The following is a 27984-nucleotide window of genomic DNA, read 5'->3' as shown; positions in this document are numbered from 1 at the left end:
TATACAAGTACTGAAGTGCAATCTCTTTATCGTGAAAGCGCAACTTACAAATGTAGGGTTTTTTTGTTACATAACTACACTCAAAAACAAAACAGTGTAAAACTTCTGAGCCTACAAGTCCACTCATTCCTACTTCAGGTTCAGCCAATCGCTAAGACAAACACGTTTGTTTACATTTACAGGAGATAATGCTGCCCTCTTCTTATTTCCAGTGTCACCAGAAAGTGAGACCAGGTAATTTGGATGTCACTTTTTTAGCCGGCATTGCAAGGTATTTACATGCCAGATATCCTAAACATTCGTATGCCCCTTCATGCTTTAGCCACCATTCCAGAGGACATGCTTCCACGCTGATGGCGCTCATTAAAAAATAATGGGTTAATTAAATTTATGACTGAACTTGGGAGAGAATTGTATGTCCCCTGCTCTGTTTTACCCGCATTCTGCCATATATTTCATGTTATAGCAGTCTCGGATGATGACCCAGCCAACGTTCATTTTAAGATCACTTTCACTACAGATTTCATAGAATCATAGAATATCCGGGTTGGAAGGGACGTCAGGTGGTCATCTAGTCCAACCCCCTGCTCAAAGCAGGACCTAATCCCCAACTAAATCATCCCAGCCACGGCTTTGTCAAGCCTGACCTTAAAAACCTCTAAGGAAGGAGATTCCACCACCTCCCTAGGTAACCCATTACAGTGCATCACCACCCTCCTAGTGAAAAAGTTTTTCCTAATATCCAACCTAAACCTCCCCCACTGCAACTTGAGACCATTACTCCTTGTTCTGTCATCTGCTAACTGAGAACAGTCTAGATCCATCCTCTTTGGAACCCCCTTTCAGGTAGTTGAAAGCAGCTATCAAATCCCCCCTCACTGGTCTCTTCTGCAGACTAAATAATCCCAGTTCCCTCAGCCTCTCCTCATAAGTCATGTGCTCCAGCTCCCTAATCATTTTTGTTACCCTCTCCTGGACTCTTTCCAATTTTTCCACATCCTTCTTGTACTATGAGGCCCAAAACTTGACACAGTACTCCAGATGAGGCCTCACCAATGCCAAACAGAGGGGAATGATCACGTCCCTCGATCTGATGATAGTGCTCCTACTTATACAGGCCAAAATGCCGTTAGCCTTCCTGGCAACAAGGGCACACAGTTGATTCATATCCAGCTTCAGATATTGAACAAGACCGACCCTTGGGGCACTCTGCTTGATACCGGCTGCCAACTAGACATGGAACCATTGATCACTATCCATTGAGCCCGATGATCTAGCCAGCTTTCTATCCACCTTATAGTCCATTCATCCAGCCCATACTTCTTTAACTTGCTGGCAAGAATACTGTGGGAGACCATGTCAAAAGCTTTGCTAAAGTGAAGGAATAACACGTCCACTTCTTTCCCCTCATCCACAGAACCGTATCCCACCGTAGAAGACAATTAAGTTAGTCAGGCATGATTTGCCCTTGGTGAATCCATGCTGACTGTTCCTTATCACTTTCCTCTCCTCTAAGTGCTTCAAAATGGTTTCCTTGAGGACCTGCTCCATGATTTTTCCAGGGACTGAGGCTGACTGGCCTGTAGTTCCCCGGATCCTCCTTTTCCCCTTTTTTAAAGATGGGCACTACATTAGCCTTTTTCCAGTCATCCAGGACCTCCCTCGATCACCATGAGTTTTCAAAGATAACAGCCAATGGCTCTGCAGTCATATCCTCCAACTCCTTTAGCACCCTCGGATGCAGTGCATCCGGCCCCATGGACTTGTCCTTGTCCAGCTTTTCTAAATAGTCTTGAACCACTTCCCTCTCCACAGAGAGCTGGTCACCTCCTCCCCATACTGTGCTGCCCAGTGCAGTAGAATCATAGAATATCGGGGTTGGAAGGGACCTCAAGAGGTCATCTAGTCCAACCCCCTGCTCAAAGCAGGACCAATTCCCAACTAAATCATCCCAGCCAGGGCTTTGTCAAGCCGGACCTTAAAAACCTCCAAGGAAGGAGACTCCACCACCTCCCTAGGTAACGCATTCCAGTGCTTCACCACCCTCCTAGTGAAATAGTGTTTCCTAATATCCAACCTGGACCTCCCCCACTGCAACTTGAGACCATTACTCCTTGTTCTGTCATCTGCCACCACTGAGAACAGCTGAGCTCCATCCTCTTTGGAACCCCCCTTCAGGTAGTTGAAGGCTGCTATCAAATCCCTCCTCATTCTTCTCTTCTGGAGACTAAACAAGCCCAGTTCCCTCAGCCTCTCCTCATAAGTCATGTGCTCCAGACCCTTAATCATTTTTGTTGCCCTCCGTTGAACTCTTTCCAATTTTCCACATCCTTCTTGTAGTGTGGGGCCCAAAACTGGACACAGTATTCCAGATGAGGCCTCACCAATGTCGAATAAAGGGGAACGATCACGTTCCTCGATCTGCTGGCAATGCCCCTACTTATACAGCCCAAAATGCCATTAGCCTTCTTGGCAACAAGGGCACACTGTTGATTCATATCCAGCTTCTCGTCCACTGTGACCACTAGGTCCTTTTCTGCAGAACTGCTACCTAGCCATTCAGTCCCTAGTCTGTGGCAGTGCATGAGATTCTTTCGTCCTAAGTGCAGGACTTGTCCTTGTTGAACCTCATCAGGTTTTTTTTTTTTTTTTGCCCAATCCTTTAATTTGTCCCTCTATATTATATATATGACAAAGCCCTGGCTGGGATGATTTAGCTGGGAATTGGTCCTGCTTTGAGCAGGGGGTTGGACTAGATGACCTCTTGAGGTCCCTTCCAACTCTGATATTCTATGATTCTATGATTCTATGATTCTATATCTGATCCCTACCCTCTAGTGTATCTACCATGCCTCCTAGTTTAGTGTCATCTGCAAACTTGCTGAGAGTGCAGTCCACACCATCCTCCAGATCATTAATAAAGATATTAAATAAAACTGGCCCCAGGACCGACCCTTGGGGCACTCCGCTTGAAACTGGCTGCCAACTAGACATGGTGCCGTTGATCACTACCCGTTGAGCCCGACGATCTAGCCAGCTTTCTATCCACCTTACAGTCCATTCATCCAGCCCATACTTCTTTAACTTGGTGGCAAGAATACTGTGGGAGACCGTATCAAAAGCTTTGCTAAAGGCAAGGAATAACACATCCACTGCTTTTCCCTCCTCCCCAGAGCCAGTTATCTCATCATAGAAGGCAATTAGGTTAGTCAGGCACGACTTCCCCTTTGTGAATCCATGCTGACTGCCCCTGATCACTTTCCTCTCCTCTAAATGTTTCATAATTGATTCCTTGAGGATCTCTGCTGATCTCCATGATTTTTCCAGGGACTGAGGTGAGGCTGACTGGCCTGTAGTTCCCCAGATCCTCCTCCTTCCCTTTTTTAAAGATGGGCACTACATTAGCCTTTTTCCAGTCATCTGGGACCTCCCCCGATGGCCATGAGTTTTCAAAAATAATGGCTAATGGCTCTGCAATCTCACCCGCCAACTCCTTTAGCACCCTCAGATGCAGCGCATCCGGCCCCATGGACTTGTGCACGTCCAGTTTTTCTAAATAGTCCCGAACCACTTCTTTCTCCACAAAGGGCTGGTCACCTTCTCCCCATATTGTGCTGCCCAGTGCAGCAGTCTGGGAGCTGACCTTGTTCGTGAAGACAGAGGCAAAAAAATCATTGAGTACATTAGCTTTTTCCACATCCTTGGTCACTAGGTTGCCTCCCTCATTCAGTAAGGGGCCTACAATCAAGGGCCTTGATTTTCTTCTTGTTGCTAACATAGTGAAGAAACCCTTCTTGTTACTCTTAACATCTCTTGCTAACTGCAACTCCAAGTGTGATTTGGCCTTCCTGATTTCACTCCTGCATGCCTGAGCAATATTTTTATACTCCTCCCTGGTCACTTGTTCAATCTTCCACTTCTTGTAAGCTTCTTTTTTGGGTTTAAGATCAGCAAGGATTTCACTGTTAAGCCAAGCTGGTCACCTGCCATATTTACTATTCTTTCTACACATCGGGATGGTTTGTTCCTGCAGTCTCAATAAGGATTCTTTAAAAATACAGCCCGCTCTCCCTTACTCCTTTCCCCTCATGTTATTCTGCCCATCAGTTCCCTGAGGGAGTCAAAGTCTGCTTCTCTGAAGTCCAGGGTCCGTATTCTGCTGATCTCTTTTCTTCCTTGTGTCAGGATCCTGAACTCAACCATCTCATGGTCACTGCCTCCCAGGTTCCCATCCACTTTTGCTTCCCCTACTAATTCTTCCCTGTTTGTGAGCAGCAGGTCGAGAAGAGCTCTGCCCTAGTTGGTTCCTCCAGTACTTGCACTTACAAAATGCAGAGAAGGTACCAATGTGAGATTTCTAAAGATAGCTACAGCACTCTGTCCAAGGTTAAGAATCTGAAGTATCTTCCAAAATCTGAGAGGGACGAGGTGTAGAGCATGCTTTCAGAAGTCTTAAAAGAGCAACACGCTGATGTGGAAACTACAGAACCCGAACCACCAAAAAAGAAAATCAACCATCTGTTGCTGGCATCTGACTCAGATAATGAAAATGAACGTGTGTTGGTCCACATTGCTTTGGATTGTTATCAAGCAGAACCCTTCATCAGTATGGACACATTCCCTGGAATGGTGGTTGAAGCATGAAAGGACATACGACTCTTACAGCATGTAAATAACTTGCGACGTCGGCTACAACAGTGCCATGAGAATGCCTGTTCTCACTTTCAGGTGATGTAAACAAAAAGCGGGCAGCATTATCTCCTGCAAATGTAAACCAACTTGTTTGTCTGAGTGATTGGCTGAACAAGAAGTAGGATTGAGTGGACTTGCAGGCTCTAAAATTTTACATTTTGTTTTTGAGTACATTTTTTTACAAAATTCTACATTTTTAAGTTCAACTTTCATGATAAAGAGATTGCACTACAGTACTTGTATTAGGTGAATTGCAAAATACTATTTTTTGTTTTTTTACAGTGCAAATACTTTTATTCAAAAATAATAAGGTGAGCACTGTACATTTTGTATTTTATGTTGTAATTGAAATCAATATATTTGAAAGTGTGGAAAACATCCAAAAATGTAGTATTCTATTATTGTTTAACAACATGATTATTTGCACAATTAATTGCGATTAATTTTTTTATTTGATTGACAGCCCTAATGAAAATCTCTGCCAGACGCACATGTTAAAAAACAAAACTAGGGACGTTCAACTCTAATTGCAAAGCTTCAATTCTATGTCTAAAGTGACCTGTAGGAATGGGAGAATTGAATAAACAGTATACTGGTGTCTTCTTTTTGGCGTATTCTACTGGACATTTGTAAAACATACTGAAGATGGTCACTATACAAAATCAAAAGATGATTGTACTAGTAGTTGTGACTTTTGAGTTTTATCCTTCTAGGAAAGACAATAATTTTGAGCTTTTATTTATGTATCTTGATTCATACAACAAATTAGAACATTGTGCAAATGCAACCATTTTGCTTCTTTGTTTCAGTCAAGGAATATTGCAGGACTTTAATTTCCTTTGATGGTTCAAACGAAGATGAACTTGGTTTTAAAGAAGGCGAGATTATCCAGATAATAAGTAAGGTAAGGGTTTACTAATCACGCTGAGTTTTCGTGAATGTAGTTGAAGTACAGAATAAAATGGCAGGTCTACACTTAAAATGCTGCATTGTCACCGCTGCAGTGTTTCAGTGAAGATGCTACTATGCCAAAGGAGAGCTTTTCTGATTGGTGCAGTTAATTCACCTCCACGAGAGGTAGTAGCTCTCCCACCAACATAGTGCTGTCTACCTGGGGTTAGGTTGGTATAACTATATTGCTCTGGGGTGTAAGTTTATAGTGTAGACCTGGCCTTAGTAGCAGTAGATCTCATAATTTCCAGATCTGTTCCAGTTAATCTGTTTTGTTCCACATTCTGATAAATTATTTTATCTTGGTAATAGATCAGAGTTTGTCCTGGAAGTTAACCATATGCTGTGCTATAATCTCCTAAAAGCATGAAAATAAGTCCTTTCTTTATTGATTTTAACCACTTTTCATTTGGCAAGCACTTCCCCCATCGATTTCCAGGTGTGGTGGACTGGGTTGTAGTAGTGAGTTGATTTCTCTTTAAAGAAACAGTTGAATTTTGCATTGAAATGTTGACCTGCAATATTTAATGTTACAAATATATTTTAAGCAAGGATAATTGTCAGTATGAAAATCCAAATGTTTTGTAACATTTGGGATCTCAGAATCATAATACTTAACAAAACTGCTTTATGGTGGACAATCTGTCTCACTACTTAAAGGAATAAACTTTTGTCTGAATATTCACTTATTTGTGCTAGATATGAAAGAGAGAGTCAGTGTTGAAAGGTAGCAGTTGCATCCCTAACCATTTTATAAATGTTCTGCTGTAATAAAGACAAAAAATATCTAAAACAAGGGCTGGAAATCATCTGTTACTGCTTAATTTTCCTCATCTGTAGTCCATAATCATCTTTTTATATTAATCACATTTTACTAAGTGGGATATTAGAGGATTGATTTAGGTGGGGAATTGGAAGCATATTAACTACAATCCAGTTTTCATGTTCATAGTAGTACACAGTGAGGAGCATAAATACACATAAGCAAAGCTTCTTTAAAAGGATTTTGAGTTTTTTCAAGAGATTCCAACATGTCTTTAATGAAACAAGAAAATCATTGTAGCTATCATTATTTGCTTGCGTTACAGTCGGACCTGGAAGTTAGGTAGGTTTTCGTAAGCACCAAATGATTAAGACAATTCTTGCCCCAAAGAGCTTACTATCCAAGTAGCCAAGACTAGCAAAAGAGGCAGAAGGACACAAAGACACAGTGATTTATCCAAGGCCATACAGCAGGTCAGTAGTGGAGTCAGGCATAGAAACCAGTCCAGTGTCCTTAATCCCAGTCCAATCTCTATCCACTGAACCACGCTGCTTGCGAAGTCTAGATTTCTTAAAAATACTTATCCCAGTCCCAGTTTTTGATCTTATCTAAATTTCTGCACTTAATGTCATAGCCGTTGACATAGCTAGGAGCTGGAGTAATTAACTTTTCTATTTTTCAGTCTTCCTGTGTTCACTTGCCAAACAAAGGGAAGCAAAATTATAGATTAGCAAATGTAATGGGGACAAACATAGTTTCTGAGCCAGTGACCATCTCCTAAAGTACTTTTTGCGTTTTCAAAATAGAAAAACTGCAATTTTGTTTGTGCGGATAAATATTTTGTTGGTTTTCTCCATAAGTGGAATGCTATTGAAAACCTGTAGAATGATGCATATTACTTACAAAGCGCCATACACAGCAGTGGCACTATATTTTGTTTTGTAAAGGCAGAGTTCTTTCATATCAGGTTAGATCTAGGTTTGCATAAGGATACAGTCAAGTCATAACAAGATTTTAAAATTTGTATTAATTTTATCCTCCCGTTGTTGCTTGGAACTGATGTGTCCACCCCTCCCAACCACCTTAAATTCCCCTAAAAAAAGAAGAACAGGAGTACTTGTGGCACCTTAGAGACTAACAAATTTATTAGAGCATAAGCTTTCGTGGACTACAGCCCACTTCTTCGGATGCCGGCGCCAGAATGCCGCCCCTAAAAATGTGCCCCGGCTGCCCTAGCTCACCTCTGCTGCTGCCACTCGTGCGCCGTGGCGCGCGAAACAGCTGATTCACGCGCCACTGCTCCCCCTCCCTCCCAGGCTCTCAAACCTGGGAGGGAGGGGGAGATCCTGAGCGGCCGCAGTGCGCGAAACAGCTGATTCGCGCGCCGCTGCTCCCCCTCCCTCCCAGGTTTGAGAGCCTGGGAGGGAGGGGGAGACTCTGAGTGGCCGCGGCACGCGCGCTGCTTCTCCCCCTCCCTCCTAGGCTTGAGAGCCTGGGGGGAGGAGGCAGGGCTGGGGATTTGGGGAAGGGGCAGAGCTGAGATGGGGCCAGGGGTGGGGTAAGAAAAAATGGGGGGGAGGAGCGGCCAAAATTGTTTCTGCTTGGGGCGGCAAAAATTCTGAGCTGAATTGGATATGCATGCTAAGACCCAATCTTCTGTTGATGGAATGAGCCAGTTGTTACTGTCAAAAGTAGCACATTTCAATAATAGTTTATTCAACCTTTATAAAGTGGTGATAGCTATTAATGTTGGAAGAGAAGCCTTAAATTGAATCACTAAAATAATGTTAGGCAACTTGATTCTGTGCATTAAGGTGCTGCAATACCCTGTAAAAAGGGTTGAACATATTAAGCCCTCGATCCTGCAAAAATATGTGCTGTCACACTGAACTCTGTGAAACAAAAATATCTTTCTCTGGCTCTTTATACTGTATTCTTAACTTGTCCCCTCCCATACAGATTGTATTACTTTTCTCTCTTGCCTTTCTCAGTCCAGTAGTTCTCATAAAATTAAATCATTCAAACAAGATATATACAAAAAAAAGTATATATTTGGAAGAGATCTGTGAATGTCCGAGAAATAATTTGTCTTCCAAGGCAGTGACTACAGTTATGCGATGCATTAGGAGGTTTCTTTTATATCTACATTTCTTTATTCTACTTCCATTCACAGATGCCTTTCAAATAGATATTTCATAACAGTTTTAATCCTTGTTTTAAAACAAATAATAAAAACCCACGTTGGATAGTCAGGACATCTTAGAATTTTTTTTTCCTGATTCTGTCAAACCCTGAGCTACTTGCAGCTGATTCCCAAATATAATTGAACTGTTTAATAAGGCTTCCTCTTGAAAAACACTGCATTTTTTTTAGTTGAGGAGATATTTTACAACATTGGTAAAAAGAGATGGGTTTTGTACTATATAATGAACTTGTGCATGCTTTTTTTCTGGAGCTCTACTTGCTCCATAAAATGAGTAAATATTAAGTAATGTTGTTCAAATAAAAAGTACCGTTATTTGTTTTAGGATACTGGAGAACAAGGATGGTGGAAAGGAGAGCTTAACGGTAAAGAAGGAATCTTCCCAGACAACTTTGTTCTTCAAATACAAGAGTCTGATAAGGACTTTCCAGTAAGTTTTTAGTGTTTTTTCTTTTCTTACAATCAAAAGAAAAGCCACAGATCCTTTGTCAGAAATGCAGATATATATAAAAAAAATACTTAGTGTATTATACCACTTAACAATGTTAATATTATGATGCCAGTTTTTTTACTGTATCTTCAATTAAAAATTTCTTTACGGGAGGAGGTCAGTATTTTTGTAAAGCTTCATTGGAAAGTGCACAAACTTGTACAATTCTGGATCTCAGTGAAATACTTCAACCTAACTTGCCTCTTTCAAATTCATGGTGTATATTTTTAACCTTTGTGACTAGGGTCTTTTAGGAAGGGGGGAAAAAACGCTTATTCATATGCTGTATTTCATCTCTCACTGTACAAATTTCATATGGACATAGCATTCTGCGTTAGACCATGCACCACTACTTTACAGCATTATAATTGTTGTGAGGAGTTCCCAGACCTGGTTATCCCAGCGCTGGTGACAAAGATTTAGGTTATGCGAGTGCATTTCGTATAAGTGTATAAACCTGGAGTTACTCAATGTCAAAATACATCTTTGTGCCTTAGACAAGTAGTTATCATTTCCTTCTGGTTTAACAAGAAGGTATTTTGTCTTCTTACTACCATTTAGAAATAGGATATATGTCTTGTGATGTCAGCCCCACCTTCAGCAGCTAGTTTTGAATGAGCAATCAGGTTTGTTTCCAAACTCCAGCAAGTGGGACAGCTTTTTTGACCGACTGAGCTGGGAGTTTTGTAGTTTTTGATTCATTTTCAATTTGTTAGTACTGTCAAAGCAGAAACTGAATTTTGTGTATTTAAAAAAATAGAACTGGTTAAAAAAATGGAATTTTTGTCCTGTGGGAAATTCTGACATTTTGAAATTTATCCTGAATTAGGACAAAAAAATTGAGAATTGGAAATTCCAAATTTTTTAAGTTCAAAACTACCTTATTGAAACATTTTTTTTAGATAATTTTGAAATGCAAGTCAAAATGGGAAAGTCAAAAATAAATGAGAATATCTAAATGAAATACTTCATTTCAATTTGTTTCAAAATGTTTCAAGATGAAATTTCATCTTTTCTTGCCTCTATCACTGTTCTGTTTATAATTAATTTCCCCCAACCCATTTAACTATTTTAAAGTTGTCAGGCTTAGCTAGGTGTTTGTGTAGTTATGGTTTAAGGCCTAGACAGTTACATAATAAATGAAGCACTAGCTTTTCTAAGTTAGGTGCATGTGTTTGTACATTAACCATGGTTATGTGAGTTTAAAGATAACAGATTTGCATATGCACATTATACATCTCTGAGCATAAATTAGACTTGTGCAAATATACACAGATCATTGACTTCAAAAATCCCAATTGGAAGTTTGCTTTCTGTTGCTGTAAAAGGTGATTATATTACACCTTTCTTCTGCTGTATACCCTAAGAGATAACAAATCTATCAGTAGCATAGCATTTAAGGCTATTGTGCACTACAAAGGCTTTGCCAATAACAGATAACCTGGCAGAGCCCCCTAATGGAGGAGCAGCTTATCCCAGTGTAGTTTAACCATCTCTGTGAGCGACATTAGCTATATTGGCAAATGACCCATCCTACAAAAAGTAATTTTCTCTCTGCTGATACTCACACTTTTCTTGTCAACTGTTGAGAATAGGCCACTTCCTCCTTAATTGAATTGGCTCGTTAGCACTGACTCCCTACTTGGTAAGGCAACTCTCATCTTTTCATGTGCTGTAATATATATTCTGCTTACTGTTTTTTTCACTCCATGCATCTGATGAAGTGGGTTTTAGCCACGAGCATGTTCTCTAATTGATCAGCATCGTAACAACGTTAACCAGGATGACTTTTAAGTGAGGAGTTTCTTTACATCAATATAGCCAGGAAAATATTACGTCTTATAGTGATTTCAAAAAAATTAAGGAAGTTAGCTTTAATTCCTAGGACTGTGCATTATCCCAGAAAGTCACCACTCACGTTTCTAGAGAAAAGGCAAACAAAAATTGTCAACAAAACCAAAAAAACAGGGAATGACTACACCTTGGTGATTGTGGTTAGCAACATTTTAAAATAGCATTTCTAATAACATTATCCTCAATGCTAAATTTAACTATAACTCTGTACTTTTGCTACATTTCATTGCTTGGATGATGAATCTGTTGTTGGTCAGGCAGTTTCAGTGCTACTATCTGAACACTAAAATGCATGGAATCAAATCTATCCTCCTGCTTTTCTAATAGGCTCTTCACTCTGCAAGTGGTATAAATATTGTAAGTCTTCACTGTTGCACAAAATCTTTAACATAAGCAACTTTCAATATTGACTCATTGCAGCGAAGCTACTGTTAATGTTTAAGATTATATTTTTAAAATATTGATATAAATGTGGAAAACTGAAATATTTATATTTATCCAAGTATACTGTGTTGTGTGCATATGGAGGTTGCCGTACTCAGAAGTTTTACTTGGCATACAAGGTTTCCCTCTAGGACTTTCCTAAAAGCTTTTATAATATTTTAACAACACACTCTCACAATTAAAATCCAGGGAAAATCCTCATACAAAGTGGAGGGAAATCTGTCTATAGCCGGAGCCCCGGGGCCAACTGCCGGAGCAGTCAACATGGTGTCTATACTGACACTGTGTCGACCTAATTACATCGACCTAAGCACTATGCCTCTTGCAGAGGTGGAGTTATTAGATCAGTTTAGTGTGCAACTTAGGCCTAGTCTTCACTTACCGGCTGGTCCGGCGGCACGCCATCGATGTTCTGGGATCGATCCCGGAAGTGCTCACAGTCGGCGCCGGTACTCCAGCTCGCCGAGAGGAGTACGCGGCATCGACGGGGGGAGACTTCCTGCCGCGTCTGGACCGCGGTAAGTTCGGACTAAGGTACTTCGAATTCAGCTACGTTATTAACGTAGCTGAATTTGCGTACCTTAGTCCGATTTGGGGACTTAGTGGGGACCAGGCCTTACATTAGTGGGAGCAACATTGTAGTATAGACACTTACATCCATTTAACTCTGTAGTAAAGACCAGGCTGTGGGCAGAGCGTTTTTGCTGAGTAGTGTGTGAGCAGGCGGGGGCAGAAGAGAATAGAGAGGGAAGAAGCAGAACAGAGAAGCAGAGACAAAAAGCAAGCTAGCCAATCAGTAGCCTCTGAGCCCAGTGTGGCCCTGGGAAAAGCTGTAGAGAACTTTGAAGTCTGTTGTCTAAAGAGGCTTGGTGCTGTAAGCTAAGAAACTGAAACTGTTACTTTTGTTCTTGGTTCCTCCTGCCTTTGGAGAAGCAGGTCTTTGTAAACAGGTATTTCTTTGTTGCAGTTTTGTTTATCACCGATTTCTACTCCCAACTGGAACACCCACAGCACCCTAAATTTGGACTAGCTGCTCAGGTCCAAAAGGGACAACATTATATTTTAAAGGCTTACTAGAACGTAAACAAACCTAAGACTTCAGTATTTCATAGTCTCAAATTTGATGGGAAATATCCAGGTTAAAAATCACTCATTTTAAAAACAAGAATCTTCAGCTGTGGTATTGTGATACTGCAGTATATTTAAACAGGAAACTTTTAAAACATTCTCGGTATTTAATCTGCTTGATTTAATTTGTACCTTTCTCTCTACTGGTGCATAAGCAGATGTGTCATTTTAGGTTTAGTTTTTTGAGTTCCCAGGCTGCGATGTTTAGGGTGCAAACACTCCAGGGAATATTTATAGCTTCCCCCACCTAAAAAAACCCTTTTATTGGAACTCAAGAAACAATTAAAATATTTCTTTGATCTTATTTTTTTTTAAAACATATTTTTTGTAAAAATTAAATCTTTGGCCAATTTTCGTCTGATTCTTTTAATATTGCTTGGTACAATGTAGGTTTATTAGTATTGCCCTACGGTTATAGTTGTTAAAATGAGTAAGTAAATTGCTTTGGCACTATAAAATGCATAATTTCATTTGTTTTAATTTTTGGCTGCCTGTCCAAGAAGGATTTTGTGTAATTTCTTGAGCAATGGAATGGGACTCAGGAGACCTGCTGGGTGACCTACGATAAGGCACTTCATCGCTCTGTGCCTCAGTTTCCCCATTTGTAACATGGGAATGGTACTGAATTTTTTAGTAAAGTACTTTGAGGTCTACTGATGAAAAGTGCTATGAGTTTGCATGTAAGCTGATAAGCAGATGCCAGTCTTTTTCTATAAAATATATTGATTCTTTATCCTCTTTGCAGAAGCCAAAGAAGCCACCACCTCCTGTTAAAAGTCCAGGTATGCAAAAGTTGCATGCTGATAAATGTATTGACAATCTTTGAGTATTAAAAGGAACAAAGATCACTGCTCTAGAAGCTTCATAAATGCAATGAGAGTTTAGAAACAAGTCATTTTATTCAGTCGTGAAGGCAAGGTTTTCTAATTTTAGTGTACCTGTGTAAAGACGTATGTTATGCTCCACATTCACGGTGATGTGGTATGGCAAGAGTTTAAGATGACTTTCCAAACTCAAAAGTAGCTTTGCATTTCTGAGCAGTACAGCAACCCCAAATTCATGCCAGTGACACCATGTATCCTGCTATGTATTTTGTTTGACACATCTGACAGAACCTAGTTCTGAATCTTAGTTTAGAAATATTTTAATACTTCCTCACATCTTTGAGTTTAAATGAATGGTTATACACTATATTACGATCCTTGCTTAGAAGAAACAGTATAAATACAAATAATCATAGGTTTATATTTTTAGTGAATGACTAGGATAATTATAGTTGTTTGAGAAATGTGTCCGGTTTTGTTTTTATATTCAGCTCCTAAGCCTGAACTTCCAATAGGAGAGAAGAAGTTTCTTTCTTCTAGACCTGAAGAAAAAGGTGAGACCAGTTTTCTTCACCTTGAAATTAAACTGAGTTCATGTAAAAGAACTAAACAATGTTTAGTTATTTTGTTTTAAGTAAATAAAATACCTGTATTTATTGTATGGGAAAAGTGATTACTTATTGTTGTTTGCTATCATAATTGTTTCTAAAACTATGCAAGTATGTTAAGGTTTTTAGATTAGTGTGTCTGCATTTAAATCTACATATTGTACATTATGATAACACTTAATTTCTTTTGCGGAGTCATTTTCTTAGTCTTGAAATTGCAGTCAGTATGACAGTTTATAATGACCTACTTGCAGTTTTAATAATTTGCTTAAATGCAATTTTGTAATAAATGTGGTGATGTAATTCTTGATAACAATGGATATTTATTAAAATAAATATTTTGGAAATATCAGTTACTGCTCTTATAGAGAATGTTTCACCAAACATGTGAATGGCTTCAATTGAAAGTTTTGTTTGGAAAAAAACGCCAAAAGTGTATCTACAACATTGTACTAATGTTATTAATTTGTAGGGGAGATATTGTGATTCTAGACTTTTAGAAGTGAAAATCTCCTATCCTGTAAACACCTAAATCATTCAGTCTTCGTGCAGATTTTTTCTTTCAGTGTTTCTGTTTTCACTAATTGTAGAGAAGTTTGCTACTTTACTCACACTACATTTCACGACTTGAAAGCCTCAGAACTCTCTCTTAAAAAAAAAAAAAAAAAAAAAAAAAAAAAAAAAAAATTTTAATGGTCTGAACCAAATGCAATGTTTCTAAAATTCTCCTCTTTGTATTTGGAAAAATTGAACAAGGAACTAAAGGCCCATACAGAATTTGCTTTTATTAGGATAAAGAGAAAACTTCTGACAAATTGCCATTTCTTTCTCTAAGTTTATCTGCTTCATAGGACTTGAAAGAAAAAATGCTATTGTTATAACAGTTTGGCCATATTATATAAAGATACTTTGTAATGCAGCCAATGAACCTTGGCCATAGAATGTGTTCAGGACAGCATTTTCAAATGCATGATTAAGAGTAAGCCAGCTCCATTTGAGTTTTAGCCCTTCTGCACAAATTTTGAATAACCTGATATGTAAACTACGTATATTCTTTGGAGTAATCCATATGCATGAGTGTTTAGTGAGCCATCTTGCATCTGAATATTATTAGAAAACAAATACTTTTTTTCTTCATTGGACCACATTCTTCCTTTTCCAACTAACTGAAGTCAATAGATTGACACAAGGGCTGAATTTGGTGTCCATTTGGCAGCTAAAATAAACCTGAAAAAAAGAATACTTTGTTTTGATTCTGTTTAAGTTAATACTGTTATTAACACTATTAAATTAAACAAGATACTAGCTGCAGAATAGTAGGCCAAGAAGCAAATTATATAGAACATCAAATTCTGGGAAATTCTGCATTTTTAAAAATGGAAAGTGAAGTGCAGAGCTGTGCCTTTCTATAGAACTTTCTAAAATGGGTGAAATTCTAAGGCCTGTGTTATGCTGGAGTTCAGACTAGATTATCATAATGGTCCCTTCTATCCTTAAAATCTGTTAAGATAAATAGTAGTAGTGTTTTGCTTTAAATAAACTTCCATTTATATTTGCATTTTCTACCTCTCCTGAAAACATGTATAAATACTGCTAATCATTTTAATAAAATATTAAATTGTGGTGGAATTAGTCCTGTTAAAAATATTAGCTAATATTAATATGAAATTATAAACCTTATTATGAGAGACTAATTAGGCTGTTACAGCCCAAGTCTGTCCTTAATTGGACAAGAATTGGTTAGCTGCTCTTTTATATAAGCAGTATTTTTATACGACTATTGAAAGGACGTTTAATGACGTTGGTTACATTTACTAAGAGCAAAAAGTTATCAGTATGGTATTTTCCTTTCCATTATGTAGCATTAACATTTAGCCAACTTTTAGTATCTTTTTCATTGTTTTATTAACTCCAGAATAGTTGTTAGAGTACAGAGTGCTATAGCTTTGTATAGCAAAAGAGACTGATTCCTGTGGTGTGATGATCTGTGGTAAACAAAGTATTTAGTAATGAATTTTTTTTTCTTGGTTTGTGACAGCCTTCATATTTAGGTTTTGTTTTGTGGAAAAAAGTTCAGATGATAGCATTCTAAACATTGAGGAATATCACATAATAAAAACAAAAATGTCAGAATAGTTGACTCTAATTCATATTTATTTTTTATCAATTTTCTTTTTTAAATATAAAATTATTGATCCAGTTTGGTGGCTGGTATTGGTTGAACACAGCGTTGTAGAACTTGTGCTGCCTTTCTTCACTCGTATCACATATATTTGTAATTTCTAAAGTTTAAAATTGTTCAGCCAGCCAGTATACCTAGACCAGAAAAAAAAAAAATTAATTAACAAGACTTTTTACACAACACTAAATCTCATCATTGTGTATTTATAATTTAGCAGCACCACGTGGCAAAATTGTGTATTGTCCCATTATATCAGTTACTCCAACTCAGTACCAAAAAAGCGCTGCTGGAGATATGATTCCAGTACACTGAGCCTTTTCACTGATTTACTGGTATGCTTCATATCTTGGAATTCTAGTATCTCAGGCCTTCAGAAATTGCAATAAGGCAGTATTTATAGTAGATTCTGTCATAGGTGGTATCTCACCTAAACACTTCACAATCTTCTATATGTTTATCCTCACACATCCCTGTTGAGGTACTACTGTTACTAAGTGCTACTATCCCCATTTTACAGCTGGGGAACTGAGGCACAGAGAAGGTAAGTGACTTGCCAAAGGTCACACGGACTCTGTGGCACAGCAGGGAATTGAACCTGAGGCTCCCAAATCTTAGGCTAGCACCTTAACCACTGGAGCCTATTCCCTCAGATACATTATATAGGGTTTGAATTTCTGACCACTTGCATATAAAGCAAGAGACATTCCTCTGCTCTACCAAGCCCCTTTGATTCAGCCTTGTGCAAGGAATCGAGAACTCCTAACTTTAATCCTGTGTATAGGTTTCAACAAGTGACTTAAGGTGTGTCTAAATTGCATTCATGGGGTTTGAATACAGCTCCTGTAGACATACCTGAGCTAACTTTAGTCTAGCTTGCTCAGGTACTGATAGCAGTGAAGCTGCAGCAGCACAGGCTTCAGTGTATGCTGTACAAGCTGTCTAGAACCCTGGGTAATTACTTGGCTTGCAATCCTGTGCTGAAGCCTGCGATGCCGTGGCTTCACTGCCACTGGTACCCGAGCTAGCGAGGTTAAAACTAGCTCGAGTATCTCTGCACAAGCTGCAGTTATACTTCCAATTGCCGTGTGTAAACACCCTGTATCTCTGCCTCTTTTGCCATCTACAGAGAGGGAATAATGCTTACCTAATTTCACAGGAATGTTGAGGATTATTGGTTTAATGCTTGTACAGTGGTTTGAAAATATAGGTACTCCACAAAGTACTAAGTTTTACAATGTGTGTTTTCCCTCATTAATTGACAAAATCTGAGCATATGGCGATGAAACAATGGAAGTTTAGTTGTCCTGTTTAACTTTCATACATTTGTTTGATATTCAGTTAGTATCACCAGTGTGCATGTAGGAAGACAAGGTCCTTAACCAACAGAATTTGAATCTAAATGCACAAGGAAGTCATCATCCAGAGATCACTCCTGCTCTGTGATGCATGTGTAAAAGAAACAGTGATAAACATCTATAACTTTAGTAGTAGATGTAATGAACTGATGTAAGGGGAAGGCATTAGACATACAGCAGGAATTCTTGTGTATGTGTGACTGACTAAGCTGTTGTCTTCAGTGCACTAATGAATCACTGACCTATTACCAGGAATATCACTGAAGAAGTTGCATTAAGTGTTTATGCTAACCATATTTATTGTGTCCAGGTGTATAGTTTGTATGTTTAGATAAAAGTAAAAAGTGGAAATATGCATGTCTCAAAGTGATGCGGCATCAAATCTTCAGGGAAATCATGTCTGATAGTGGCCATTATGATGAAATGCCAAAGTGTCCTAGATAAATTACTCTAATGTATCTAAAAAAAGTTTTTGTGCCTTATTTTGTAAGATGAAAAGGCAGCTCTGGATCAGAAGCCTTCTAAGCCAGTAGCTCCCCAAGTACCACCCAAAAAGCCTGTTCCTCCAAACAAGAATACTAATGTATTTAAAGCTGGGCTTCTGCATCCAAAACGACCAGATAAACCAGTCTTACCATCGCCTATGTCCAAGTGAGTATATTTTTATTTAATTTTAACCCAATGTAGTAAATAAATTTTGTTGGTTTACGCTTGCTTGTGCTTCATTGCCAAACTGTAAAACTTTAATTAATCTGAAAGTGAAAATGTCATAAGGATACACAGTGCTCTATACTTATCAGTGCTTCAGAAATTCTCTGGGTGGTGATCAGCTTTACCTTTTGTTAATTTTCTAATTGTCAAGTGACATTTTACTTGAATCAGATAAGAGGGAACCTTGCACCATGACCTGCGTTCTGTGTGGCCCTCTGAATCAGTAAACTGCAGTGCAAGTTTTAAAGCTGCTGCATTCTGTGTAAGTTATGTCCACAGAAAATGAGTCACTAGTGGTGTTCTGTGGTATGCTGGGTAGAGGAGCCTGTGAGCATTACACTTAAGAAATGAATTACCACATTGGAGAGAGCCACACATCACTGTGTAAATGACCAAATTTCTCACTTAAGTATTGTCAGTATAACTCCCCACTCCTGAAGCGCACAGGCCCTCGCTGTTGAAGTCATTGTCCTGTAGAAAAGTAGTGACCATTGGGAACAGGTGAGTGAGGTCATATAAGGATGTGAAACTCCAAGATTCCTCAGTTCTTTTCAACTGCCTGAGTGGATTTAAATTCTCTCTGTCTTCCCTTCGTAGTTCATATTATAGCAGAGTAACAGCAACCACTATTGTTGAAGTTGCATATCAGCCTCTATTCTAATCCTGATTTCTAACCCCTAGTAGTAAAGTTTAATTTAGCTTCTATTCTGACCCCCTGATTTTAGTCACTGACAACTTTCTGAAGTTTTATTTTTTCAGACTGAAATTTTTCCATGCCTGGTCTCTGCCTGATGAGGTGACATTTTTTTTGTCAGTTTGAATAAAAACAAATCAGCTCTTTTTGCAGTGTGAGAAAAAACACTGTCCCATTGTAACCAAACCAAAAAGTCTTGTGATCTTTTATGAACAACTTTAAGTCTTGTAGGAGATGGGCTGTCTCCTGCTTCTCTCCTGAAGATACATCTACACTTATGGTGGCCTGCGGAGTACAGACACTGCACACCCAACTAGCACGGGTATAAATAGCAGTGTAGATAGTGAGGCACAGCTTAGGCAAGTAAAGTGCCCTAAGGTATATACCCTACATAGCTGTCCGCACTCCCAAGCGGTACCTCCCACGTCTACACTGCTGTTTTTAGCAGTGTAGTGTTCCACGGCTAGTGCCTTTCCCTGTCACAGGGAAAGGTTCTGGCAGGGGGAGGCAGCGAAAAGTCTCTGACAGTGTGAAACAGCTCTGGCAGTTCCCGCTGCTTCTCCCCTGTTAGAGCCTTCCTTGCCGCAGTGAAAGCCTGTGGCAGTGGGGAGCTGCTGGAGTCTTTTCCACTGGTCTCCCTCCCCACCCATCAGAGCATTTCATTGCCGCATGTGGTTACGCAGCACAGTGACAAGCGTGAGCTCAACCTGCTTTCACTAGGGCATGTAGCTGCTGTGTCGTGTCTGTACTCAACATGCCATTGTAAATATAGATAAGTCATAAGATGCCTGGGACAGGTCACTCTTCCTTGGTATCTAGCCATACCGTGCGTTATTCATGCACTATTGCAATTTTCTTTGCACATCAGGGGAACTGATGCTCAGTTCAGGATAGCAGTCCTACAGTCATTGTTTAACTAGTTCTCTTCAAACCTGACTCCTCAGAGTAGCAGTTAATCTCTCAAGAATGGAGATCTTGAAGAGAGGGTACTAGCCAGTTTTAATAATTGGATCTTTGAGTAGATTGTCAGTGTAGATCCCCATTCACCATCCTTCTGTGCTGTAGGTTCTAAATGGAAGAAACTAACAGACGTGTAGGCCACAGCTCTGTACATAACTTCACACTGAAGGTTTGATTCTGTGAGATTGCAAGTAGAAGTTCCCAATGAAAACAACAAGGAGTCCGGTGGCACCTTAAAGACGAACAGATTTATTTGGGCATAAGCTTTCGTGGGTAAAAAACCTCACTTCTGCATAATGCAGATGCATCTGAAGAAGAGGGTTTTTTACCCACGAAAGCTTATGCCCAAATAAATCTGTTCGTCTTTCAGGTGCACTGGACTCCTTGTTGTTTTTGTGGATACAGGCTAACACAGCTACCCCCCGATACTAGGTTCCCAATGGTTACTTCTTTGAGCGCTCTGGCTTTCATGCAGCAGATGCATTTGCAATCCAAGAGTGCAGTTCTATACTGTTAATCTCCAGAAGGCCACCCATTCTTGGCTAGATATTGACTTAATATTTCAGCAGACTTCAAGATTTATTGTTTTATAGGTAAAGTATAAAACAAAAATGTTTTTCATTTTTTTGGGTAACAGTTGGTATTGGTCAGAATTCCAAAGGGGATATATATGTATTGACAAATAATAAATTGTGGCCAGAGAATTTTAACGTTCTTATGACTGAAAACATCCACAGCTGCTCAATATTTGACACTATCCTGAGTGAATGGGAGAAGAGAAGGCAACCCTGCTGCAATAATAATCCCCATGTAGAGAAATGGGGAAATGAGTATAGAGACACATTTTACAGGAAAGGGAACTAGTAACCTACGTTTAACCCGTCAAACTGTTCAATTCACACAGCTTCCTAAGAAAGGAACTTTTACCTTTAGCTGCAAGATGCAGTTGGAAGAGCTGCAAAGGAATGGCTCATCTGTTTACTTTTGGTTCTAGGATGCAGGAAAATCTAGGAGTCTTTCACTGTCAGAACAGTAATAAAAGGTGTAGAGAGACTATCCAAGGTTAGAATAAGGACCATCTATACAGGATATTTAACAAAATGTAACCACCCATTCTAGTCCATTTAGAATGTTTTTAAAGGAAAAAAAATGAGGGTAATGGACCCTTCATACCTCACCTCTGAATGTTTCTGAAGTGGAGATATTGTTGAAGATGGTGTTCAGCGTTCTTGTCTTTTGTTTTGTTGCGTTGTACTATAGCATTTTTTGTGCAAAGGGTTAGATTTGTTCATACAGTGTGCCTAAATGGTGATAAAATATTACCAAATGATGTCTTGAAGTATGCATGTGAAACTCCCACTGAAAGCCCTGCACATATCAGGAGGGCAGATTTTTGGCCAGAAGAGTCCTAACAGAAGTGTAAATATGTTTGACTAGCACAACATTGATTTTATTTGTCTGTCTTGGTGTGAGAGCCAGTCTGTGAAATCATTTTTTAATCTAAATTCTTAAAGAACGGGAAACACTGACATTTTCCTCTCTGATTTTAACTCTTAATATGTTTTTGAATGATGACAGGTTTCAAATTCAGACTGCCTATTTATTTTTTTACAGATCTAATGGGGAAGTGGTTTCCCTTCGACCGAAATCTGAAATTGAGCCACTAATAAAACCAAAGTTAGATTCTGAACATTTACCGCTTAGACCAAAATCAGTAGAGGTAGATTCAGTTGCAGTAAAGAGCTCTAAAGAACCAGGTAAGAGGAAAAACAAATGAAAATACTGTACTGTAGAGCTTTTCTGAGCCTTTTCTATTTAGACAGGGATACCCTCATGGTATTAGAATAAACTTATATTGAAGTATACACATGTTAATATTTAGTGCAAGAGCAGTTACATGTGTTAGGGAATACAATTTTTTAAATAGTTACTGCTGATAGCTCTTTTGTGTAACTGGGAAAAATAATGTACAGTATTTATCAGGCTAATATGCATAGAACTGATAAGACCTTACTTTGTATTGGGTTAGCTAGAAAAAATGAACACCTGTATAGTGGCTTCCTTTTTTCAATTAAAGGGATATTTTTGTCATTGCCTGACCTTTATAAAAAGATTCCTTTTTTCTCTCTGTCGTTTTCTGTGCACCTTCCTGCTGTTTTTGCACATAGAATAACTTTTAATGAACCTATTTAATATTTTTACTACTGTTCATAACATTCATTTATAGTTTTTGTGGAGTCTAGTTGACAACTTTTGTGGCTAGCTCCTTCATTAGTGCTTTACAATTTTTGAATTTGAGTATTTTGTGCTCATGAAAATGAACTAACTCTTGTTAGATGCACCTTGATCTTAATCTGACTTGCAGTTCTACCCCTGTCTAATGAGAACTTCAAGTATTGCCCAGAACCAACAACTTTCTGGACAGATGCTATGCAAGCTCTCCCAACAGAACTGCTACTAATATATTCCTTCCTTGTCAATAACATCACTGTGTGCCTCCTATTCAGAGGTTGCCTGTTCTGTTAAACTGGATGGTGACTTTTGTGATCTTGTGCAAACCTTCATGAGGGGGACTAGTTTTAAGAACACACAGTTCTTCTGTACATCTGCTTATACCAATTTTTAACACTGGCCTCTAAATGTGAAATTTTCTAGTGCATTAAACCCACATGGTCTCAACCCAGGGTGACATCTTGGACATGACCCTTTAGAGATGTGTAACGGAAATAATTACTCCATTTCCAAAATGTGTAACTTCCCACCCAAATTGCACTGAACTAAGGTGTGGGGTGGAGAATGTTCAATTTTGGACTACAAGTTTAAGGGTCATTACCTCATGGCTCTACAGGCTATACATGGGAGCTTTTTTCAATGAAAAGGGGAGGCTTCCAGTTTCCCGTTAGGATGTGGAGCACTTGCTTCTGTGCCTGCTGGATTCTGAGATGTGACTTTGAAATCATGACTTTTGTATAGAAAAGATAGTTCCAATATTTTTAGTGGATTAGTTCTATTAGTTAGTCATTGTCCCTCTGAACGTTGAACAGTTGAACTTAGTGTATAATAAGGCACCCAAAGAATATTGCAAGTAGTACCCACAAAAATGCTTAATATGTTCCAAATTATTTCTAAAATAGTTCTTTTTCTATGTTAAATGTGGTGCATATAGAGAATAGATGATGTGGCATCGCTTAAAAGTTTTATTTGGATTGTGACAGTGAAGTGACTTAATCAGTATCTGGTTAAGATTGGGACTTCAATAAGCGTAAACTGAACAAAGCTTTTTTTTTTTTTTTTTCAGGCAAGAATGAATTAATGTTAGGAGGTTGGTAGATGAAATGACTGAGATACTAGCCCCATTGCTTTACAAGTGTGCCAGAAACCTGTTACTCAGGTTCCCTGTTTGGGGGTTGTATTAGATCTTGTGCTTTTCTTACATGGCCAAGTAGCAGATGTGGCCAACAGCATGTCTTTCTGTCATCTTTAGGCGAGGAGAATGTGATGCTTTTGTTCAGATGTAGACCTTCCCTACAGTTAGCCTTGCCTTTGTCACCCTGAGACTAGAATAATTCACTGCACTGAGTCAGGTCCTGTACACTGATGCCATTGGCTGTGTATTAGATATAGCTTTAAGGTTTTGACATAGGACCTTAAGAACATAAGAACAGCCGTACTGGGTCAGACCAAAGGTCCATCCAGCCCAGTATGCTGTCTGCCGACAGTGGCCAATGCCAGGTGCCCCAGAGGGAGTGAACCTAACAGGCAATGATCAAGTGATCTCTCTCCTGCCATCCATCTCCACCCTCTGATAAACAGAATCTAGGGACACCATTCCTTACCCATCCTGGCTAATAGCCATTAATGAACCTCCATGAATTTATCCAGTTCTCTTTTAAACACTGTTATAGTCCTAGCCTTCACAACCTCCTCAGGCAAGGAGTTCCACAAGTCAGCAGAGGCACTCAAGCTTACAGTACCCTGATTTCAGAGAGAGGGCGTTTGGTGTAGGATCCGCTCCATGACAGCTCTTCAATGTACTCCCCATCTTACTGGTACATCAGGGCAGGCGTTTGATGACTTTCAGTGAGCACTGCAAGGCTCATGTATTTTGTGGGGGTTTAAGGAAGAGAGTGGATTGATGATGATTTGGAGAAAGTGGCTGTTGAATGTTAGTGATTTGTGGATAGGATTGATAACGGTGGGACATGCCTTTTTATTTCATGGATGTTTATTCTTTAGTGTGGGTGCATGTTTCCTTTGAGAGAGAACTAAAAGTGTAGTTTTGGGTGGCTAGCTTTGTGCCGTCATGGTTCTGTCATGTGGGGTTTCATTTATCACTTTTTGTGCATATTTGAGCTTGCTTGGAAGATTGGGCACAGATTGACATGCATTCAGTGTGCTGATGACATTGAATCTATCCTTCCCTTTCATCCAACTGATAGGGAGCAATTCTCTTTCTCTGTGTATGGTAGTGATTAGAGCTCTGATAAGAATGGGCAGGCTGAGGCCAGGTGAAACAGAGGTTGTCATGTTATGTTTGGGGAAGCAATTGGACAATATGGCAAAGATTGTCACCCATTGATTGAAGGTGTGTCCCCGTCTTGGGTCAGCTGAGCATTCACTTTGTGAATCCTGTTAAACCCCTTGTCGTCGTTAGGCAGCTATATAACACAATTGAGCAGAATGGCTTTATTCCCTCCCATGTGTGAAGGAAGTTGTAACCCTTTCTCTCAGGCCTGGACTATGTTACAGGCCTCCAGGGTTTTGTTGCTTGAAGTTTAGGCAATTCCAGTGCACCCTGTGGGGATCTGCATGTGGATACTGAAGTTGGGGCAGAAAGTGGTGAGCACATGGCACCAGTGCTCCGGGATTTGTATTGGTTGCCTGTTGGTTTCTGGATGGAATTTAAGAAGTTGATTCTGATCTATAAAACCCAAATGGGATGGGTGATGGGATTTGAGCAAGGATCTGTGGATTTTTATTTGGCACAACTAGTTTTTGTGGGAGCTGAAGAAATTCTAGTTTTTGTGGACGGCAGAGAGATTGTTGGTTTGCTGTTGCTAATTTTATCTTGATATTCTTAATTATCTATCAAGGCTACCCACAGACTGGAGTGTAGGCATTTTGTGCTTACATATTGAAATCAAAGCACAAGATTTTTTTAAATTTAATTACCTATTTTGGATAAGAATAGAGTAAAAACATAAGTTAAAAGACTTCTCCTAGGTAGTATTAAATCACCAATGTCTCATGAAAAAAGCCTTCAAAAGTGATATTGTATCAGCCTGAAATGAATGTAGGTCCCAATCCTTCAACTGCCTCACTATGAACACAGGGCAACTGCTTGCATGGAGTTAGTTACAAGATCAGGATCTTGTATTGTAAATGCACATACACTGATTCTTAAGGCTTGTCAGTTTTACCTAAGATAAATAGATACGGTTAACTCAAAGTTTGGTATGTCCCCTTAAAGATCTTATATGTAGATGTGTTAGCCGAATGCCAAATCGCAAAGCAATGTGATAAATTTATTAGGTACCTTGGTTTGATCCACATCATCTACTTTCTACCTACTGAACCCTGTGGAAATACCTCTAACACTGTACATTTCTGAGCAACTTCAAAAAGCTGCGCGCCCCCCCCCCTCCAATAAAAAATGAAGTGCCGCGAACTGTTTGCATATTTCAGAGGAGGAGAATTTTCTCACCGGGCGGGGGGGGGGGGATATACCCCTTTCTGAAACCCCACAACAGGCAAGATTCACCTCTGCACTTTTATAGCCCAGTATGTTTGAACTCGTATTAAATAAGATACTTGACAGGAGTAGGAAAATTAGTCCCAATAAATATTTTCCAAACTCTCTCAAACCTCCATAAAATAGGTTTTATGTAACGTGTGTAACAGGCAGAGTGCATGGTGGCAAAGTGTGGCATAAAGGTTTTATCCATGGTTGCTTGGAATGACCTGCATAACTCATTCATGGCTTTACCGCTAGCATGTAATGCAGTCATCCCAACTCATGCCAGTGAAACCTATAAACCACACCACTGAAATTTCAGTATGTACTTCACTGCTATGGAAGTACCTATTAATGCTACAAAAACTGGGGCTGTGTAATGTCAAACTCTTCAGTTGTCTGTGTCAATTTTAAGATTATTTTGTTAATCTTATAAGAGTCATGGTAAATAGAAATTGCAACACATGCCTTCAGAGCCCTAAGAGATGTCCTGTCTTCAGGTCAGATGACCCAAGCTTTGCTTTTCTAGTTAGTGTGTTATCACAACTTATTGGTGTGATTTCACTGAAGTGAATGCACAGAGGATGAAGTTTTATCAAAATCACTAATCTTCCTTGTATCTCTCTAACTGGTTTGTAGCCATTTTAACTACCAGTCTTGTTTCTGGTCGTATAGGGTCTCAGAATACTTACTTAAATGAAAAATATTTGTTGGGCCTGATTTTTCAAGAGGTACTGACCTCAATGGTACTCTGTTGTTCAACACCTCTGAAAATCATGCCTGTTGCTATTAGCTCAACAATAAATACTTCAGAGATCATATTTGTGAAGACTTCTGAACATCACTTGATGATTTATTTGAAAAGGACAGTAAAAGTTTGCCCCCTCGATTAGAGAGAGTTAAACCAAGAATGCAACAGACTGAAAACAAAGAGTGATTCTGTGTGTTTGAGACATGAAGGTATAATAATATAGGTAATGCTAATATGCTGAACATGTGAAACAATTCTGTTCCTTCTACAAATGTTTCTTTTTCCTGCTTTGTAAAATATTTTTTTTTTTGGTTCAGAATCTTTTTTCTAGACATTCCTCTCCTTGACTTTTCTTTCCAGATTTTGTTTCCTATCCTGTTTGCCATGTTTCCCTTCTTACGTGTCAGGAAATTACCCTACCCTTCTCCATTTTGGTAAGATAATATTATATAAGGAAATCCAAACACTGTGTGTCATACCAGTACATGCACGTAGCCTTTTCTTTTAGCAGATCAGAGTTAATTTTCATTTGCAGTTGTATATAATATTTGTTTTTTATTTTAAAATGCTTTTGTTTGTTTTGGGTGCAGATTTTCCTTAGCTAGCAGACAAGAAGTATTTACCTTTAAATGCATTTTTAAAAAATTATGGGATTTCATAAAGTGTGCAAATATTTACACACAATTATTTAACCTGTCAGGTGAGGGCCCAAATATAGTTTTTTGAAATGGGATTACATTTAGTATTGATCCATTTCTGATGCGGCTGGGGCAGATGGCTTTACTGCATCTTTGCACACACAAAATATCATCTGATTTTCAAGTCTGCTACGCACACTGATGGTTTTTGTTTTGTATTTTTTAATTTTTGTATATTAAGTCTTAGAAACAAGTCTTTATAATTTACCCTGTTGGCTTCTTGTACTATAAAACTGTAATATATTGTGTTTTAAAAATTGAGTGAAATTACCTCCCATAACATGTAAACGTTCCTCTGATTTCATTTCCAATGATTTGCCGTGTGCCATTTGTTTCTCCATACTTAATTATAGTTAATAACTTTAAAATAATTTCTTTTTCATGGTTGAAGTCTTAATATTCTGGGTTTTATGATGATTGACTTCTAATCTTTTGTGGGGATGAAGTTTAGTCTAAAAGGGTGAAAGACAGCGCAAACAGTTGTCTATCTCTTCTTGCTGTGGTATGAATGTGGGGTTTCCTCATTTCATATAATTGCAGTGTAGCTAACTCTGGCAGCTTCAGGGGATTAATTCACTTCTTCATTCACCTCTCATTTTGTTGTTGTGCCGTGTGGTTCTTCAAACAAATGGAAATAATATATGCCAGACCACTGGACACTGTCACTACCAAAAGTCACCAACTACTACTGGATACATTGTTGACTGCCATTTTTCTGACTGACTGACTCTTTTTCTATTTTATTATATGCTTTGTCCCAACTTGCTCATGACCCTGCTATAATGTACAGCTCCAGGTTTAGGTAGTGGTAGGTGTTCTCAGTAGGCTGCTTTCTCTATCACAGCCACCTGAGGTTAATTGAACCTTCTGGTCTCTTTGGCAAAATGTTAAAGCCTTCAACCTTTTCTTTGATCCAGCAGATGTATAAAAATTAGAGTTCTT

At 39.0% G+C, this 27984-nt stretch overlaps 1 protein-coding gene across 2 annotated transcripts in view; it reads left to right on the top strand.

Moving 5' to 3' along the window:
- Nucleotides 1-27984, top strand: part of CD2AP (CD2 associated protein) — a 135330-nt gene that overhangs the window by 90586 nt on the left and 16760 nt on the right. For both annotated transcript variants that reach the window (XM_054022390.1, XM_054022391.1), the window contains 6 exons: nucleotides 5502-5596; nucleotides 8935-9039; nucleotides 13271-13307; nucleotides 13841-13903; nucleotides 17986-18145; nucleotides 21474-21616. In XM_054022390.1, the coding sequence (XP_053878365.1) occupies nucleotides 5502-5596; nucleotides 8935-9039; nucleotides 13271-13307; nucleotides 13841-13903; nucleotides 17986-18145; nucleotides 21474-21616 (603 nt within the window). The remainder of the gene's footprint in view (nucleotides 1-5501; nucleotides 5597-8934; nucleotides 9040-13270; nucleotides 13308-13840; nucleotides 13904-17985; nucleotides 18146-21473; nucleotides 21617-27984) is intronic.

Source organism: Malaclemys terrapin, chromosome 3 (genome assembly GCF_027887155.1).
Source record: "Malaclemys terrapin pileata isolate rMalTer1 chromosome 3, rMalTer1.hap1, whole genome shotgun sequence".
NCBI classification, from domain to species: Eukaryota; Metazoa; Chordata; order Testudines; family Emydidae; genus Malaclemys; species Malaclemys terrapin.
Note: the sequence above shows the minus strand (reverse complement) of the source record. Positions and strands in the feature narration are given on the sequence as shown.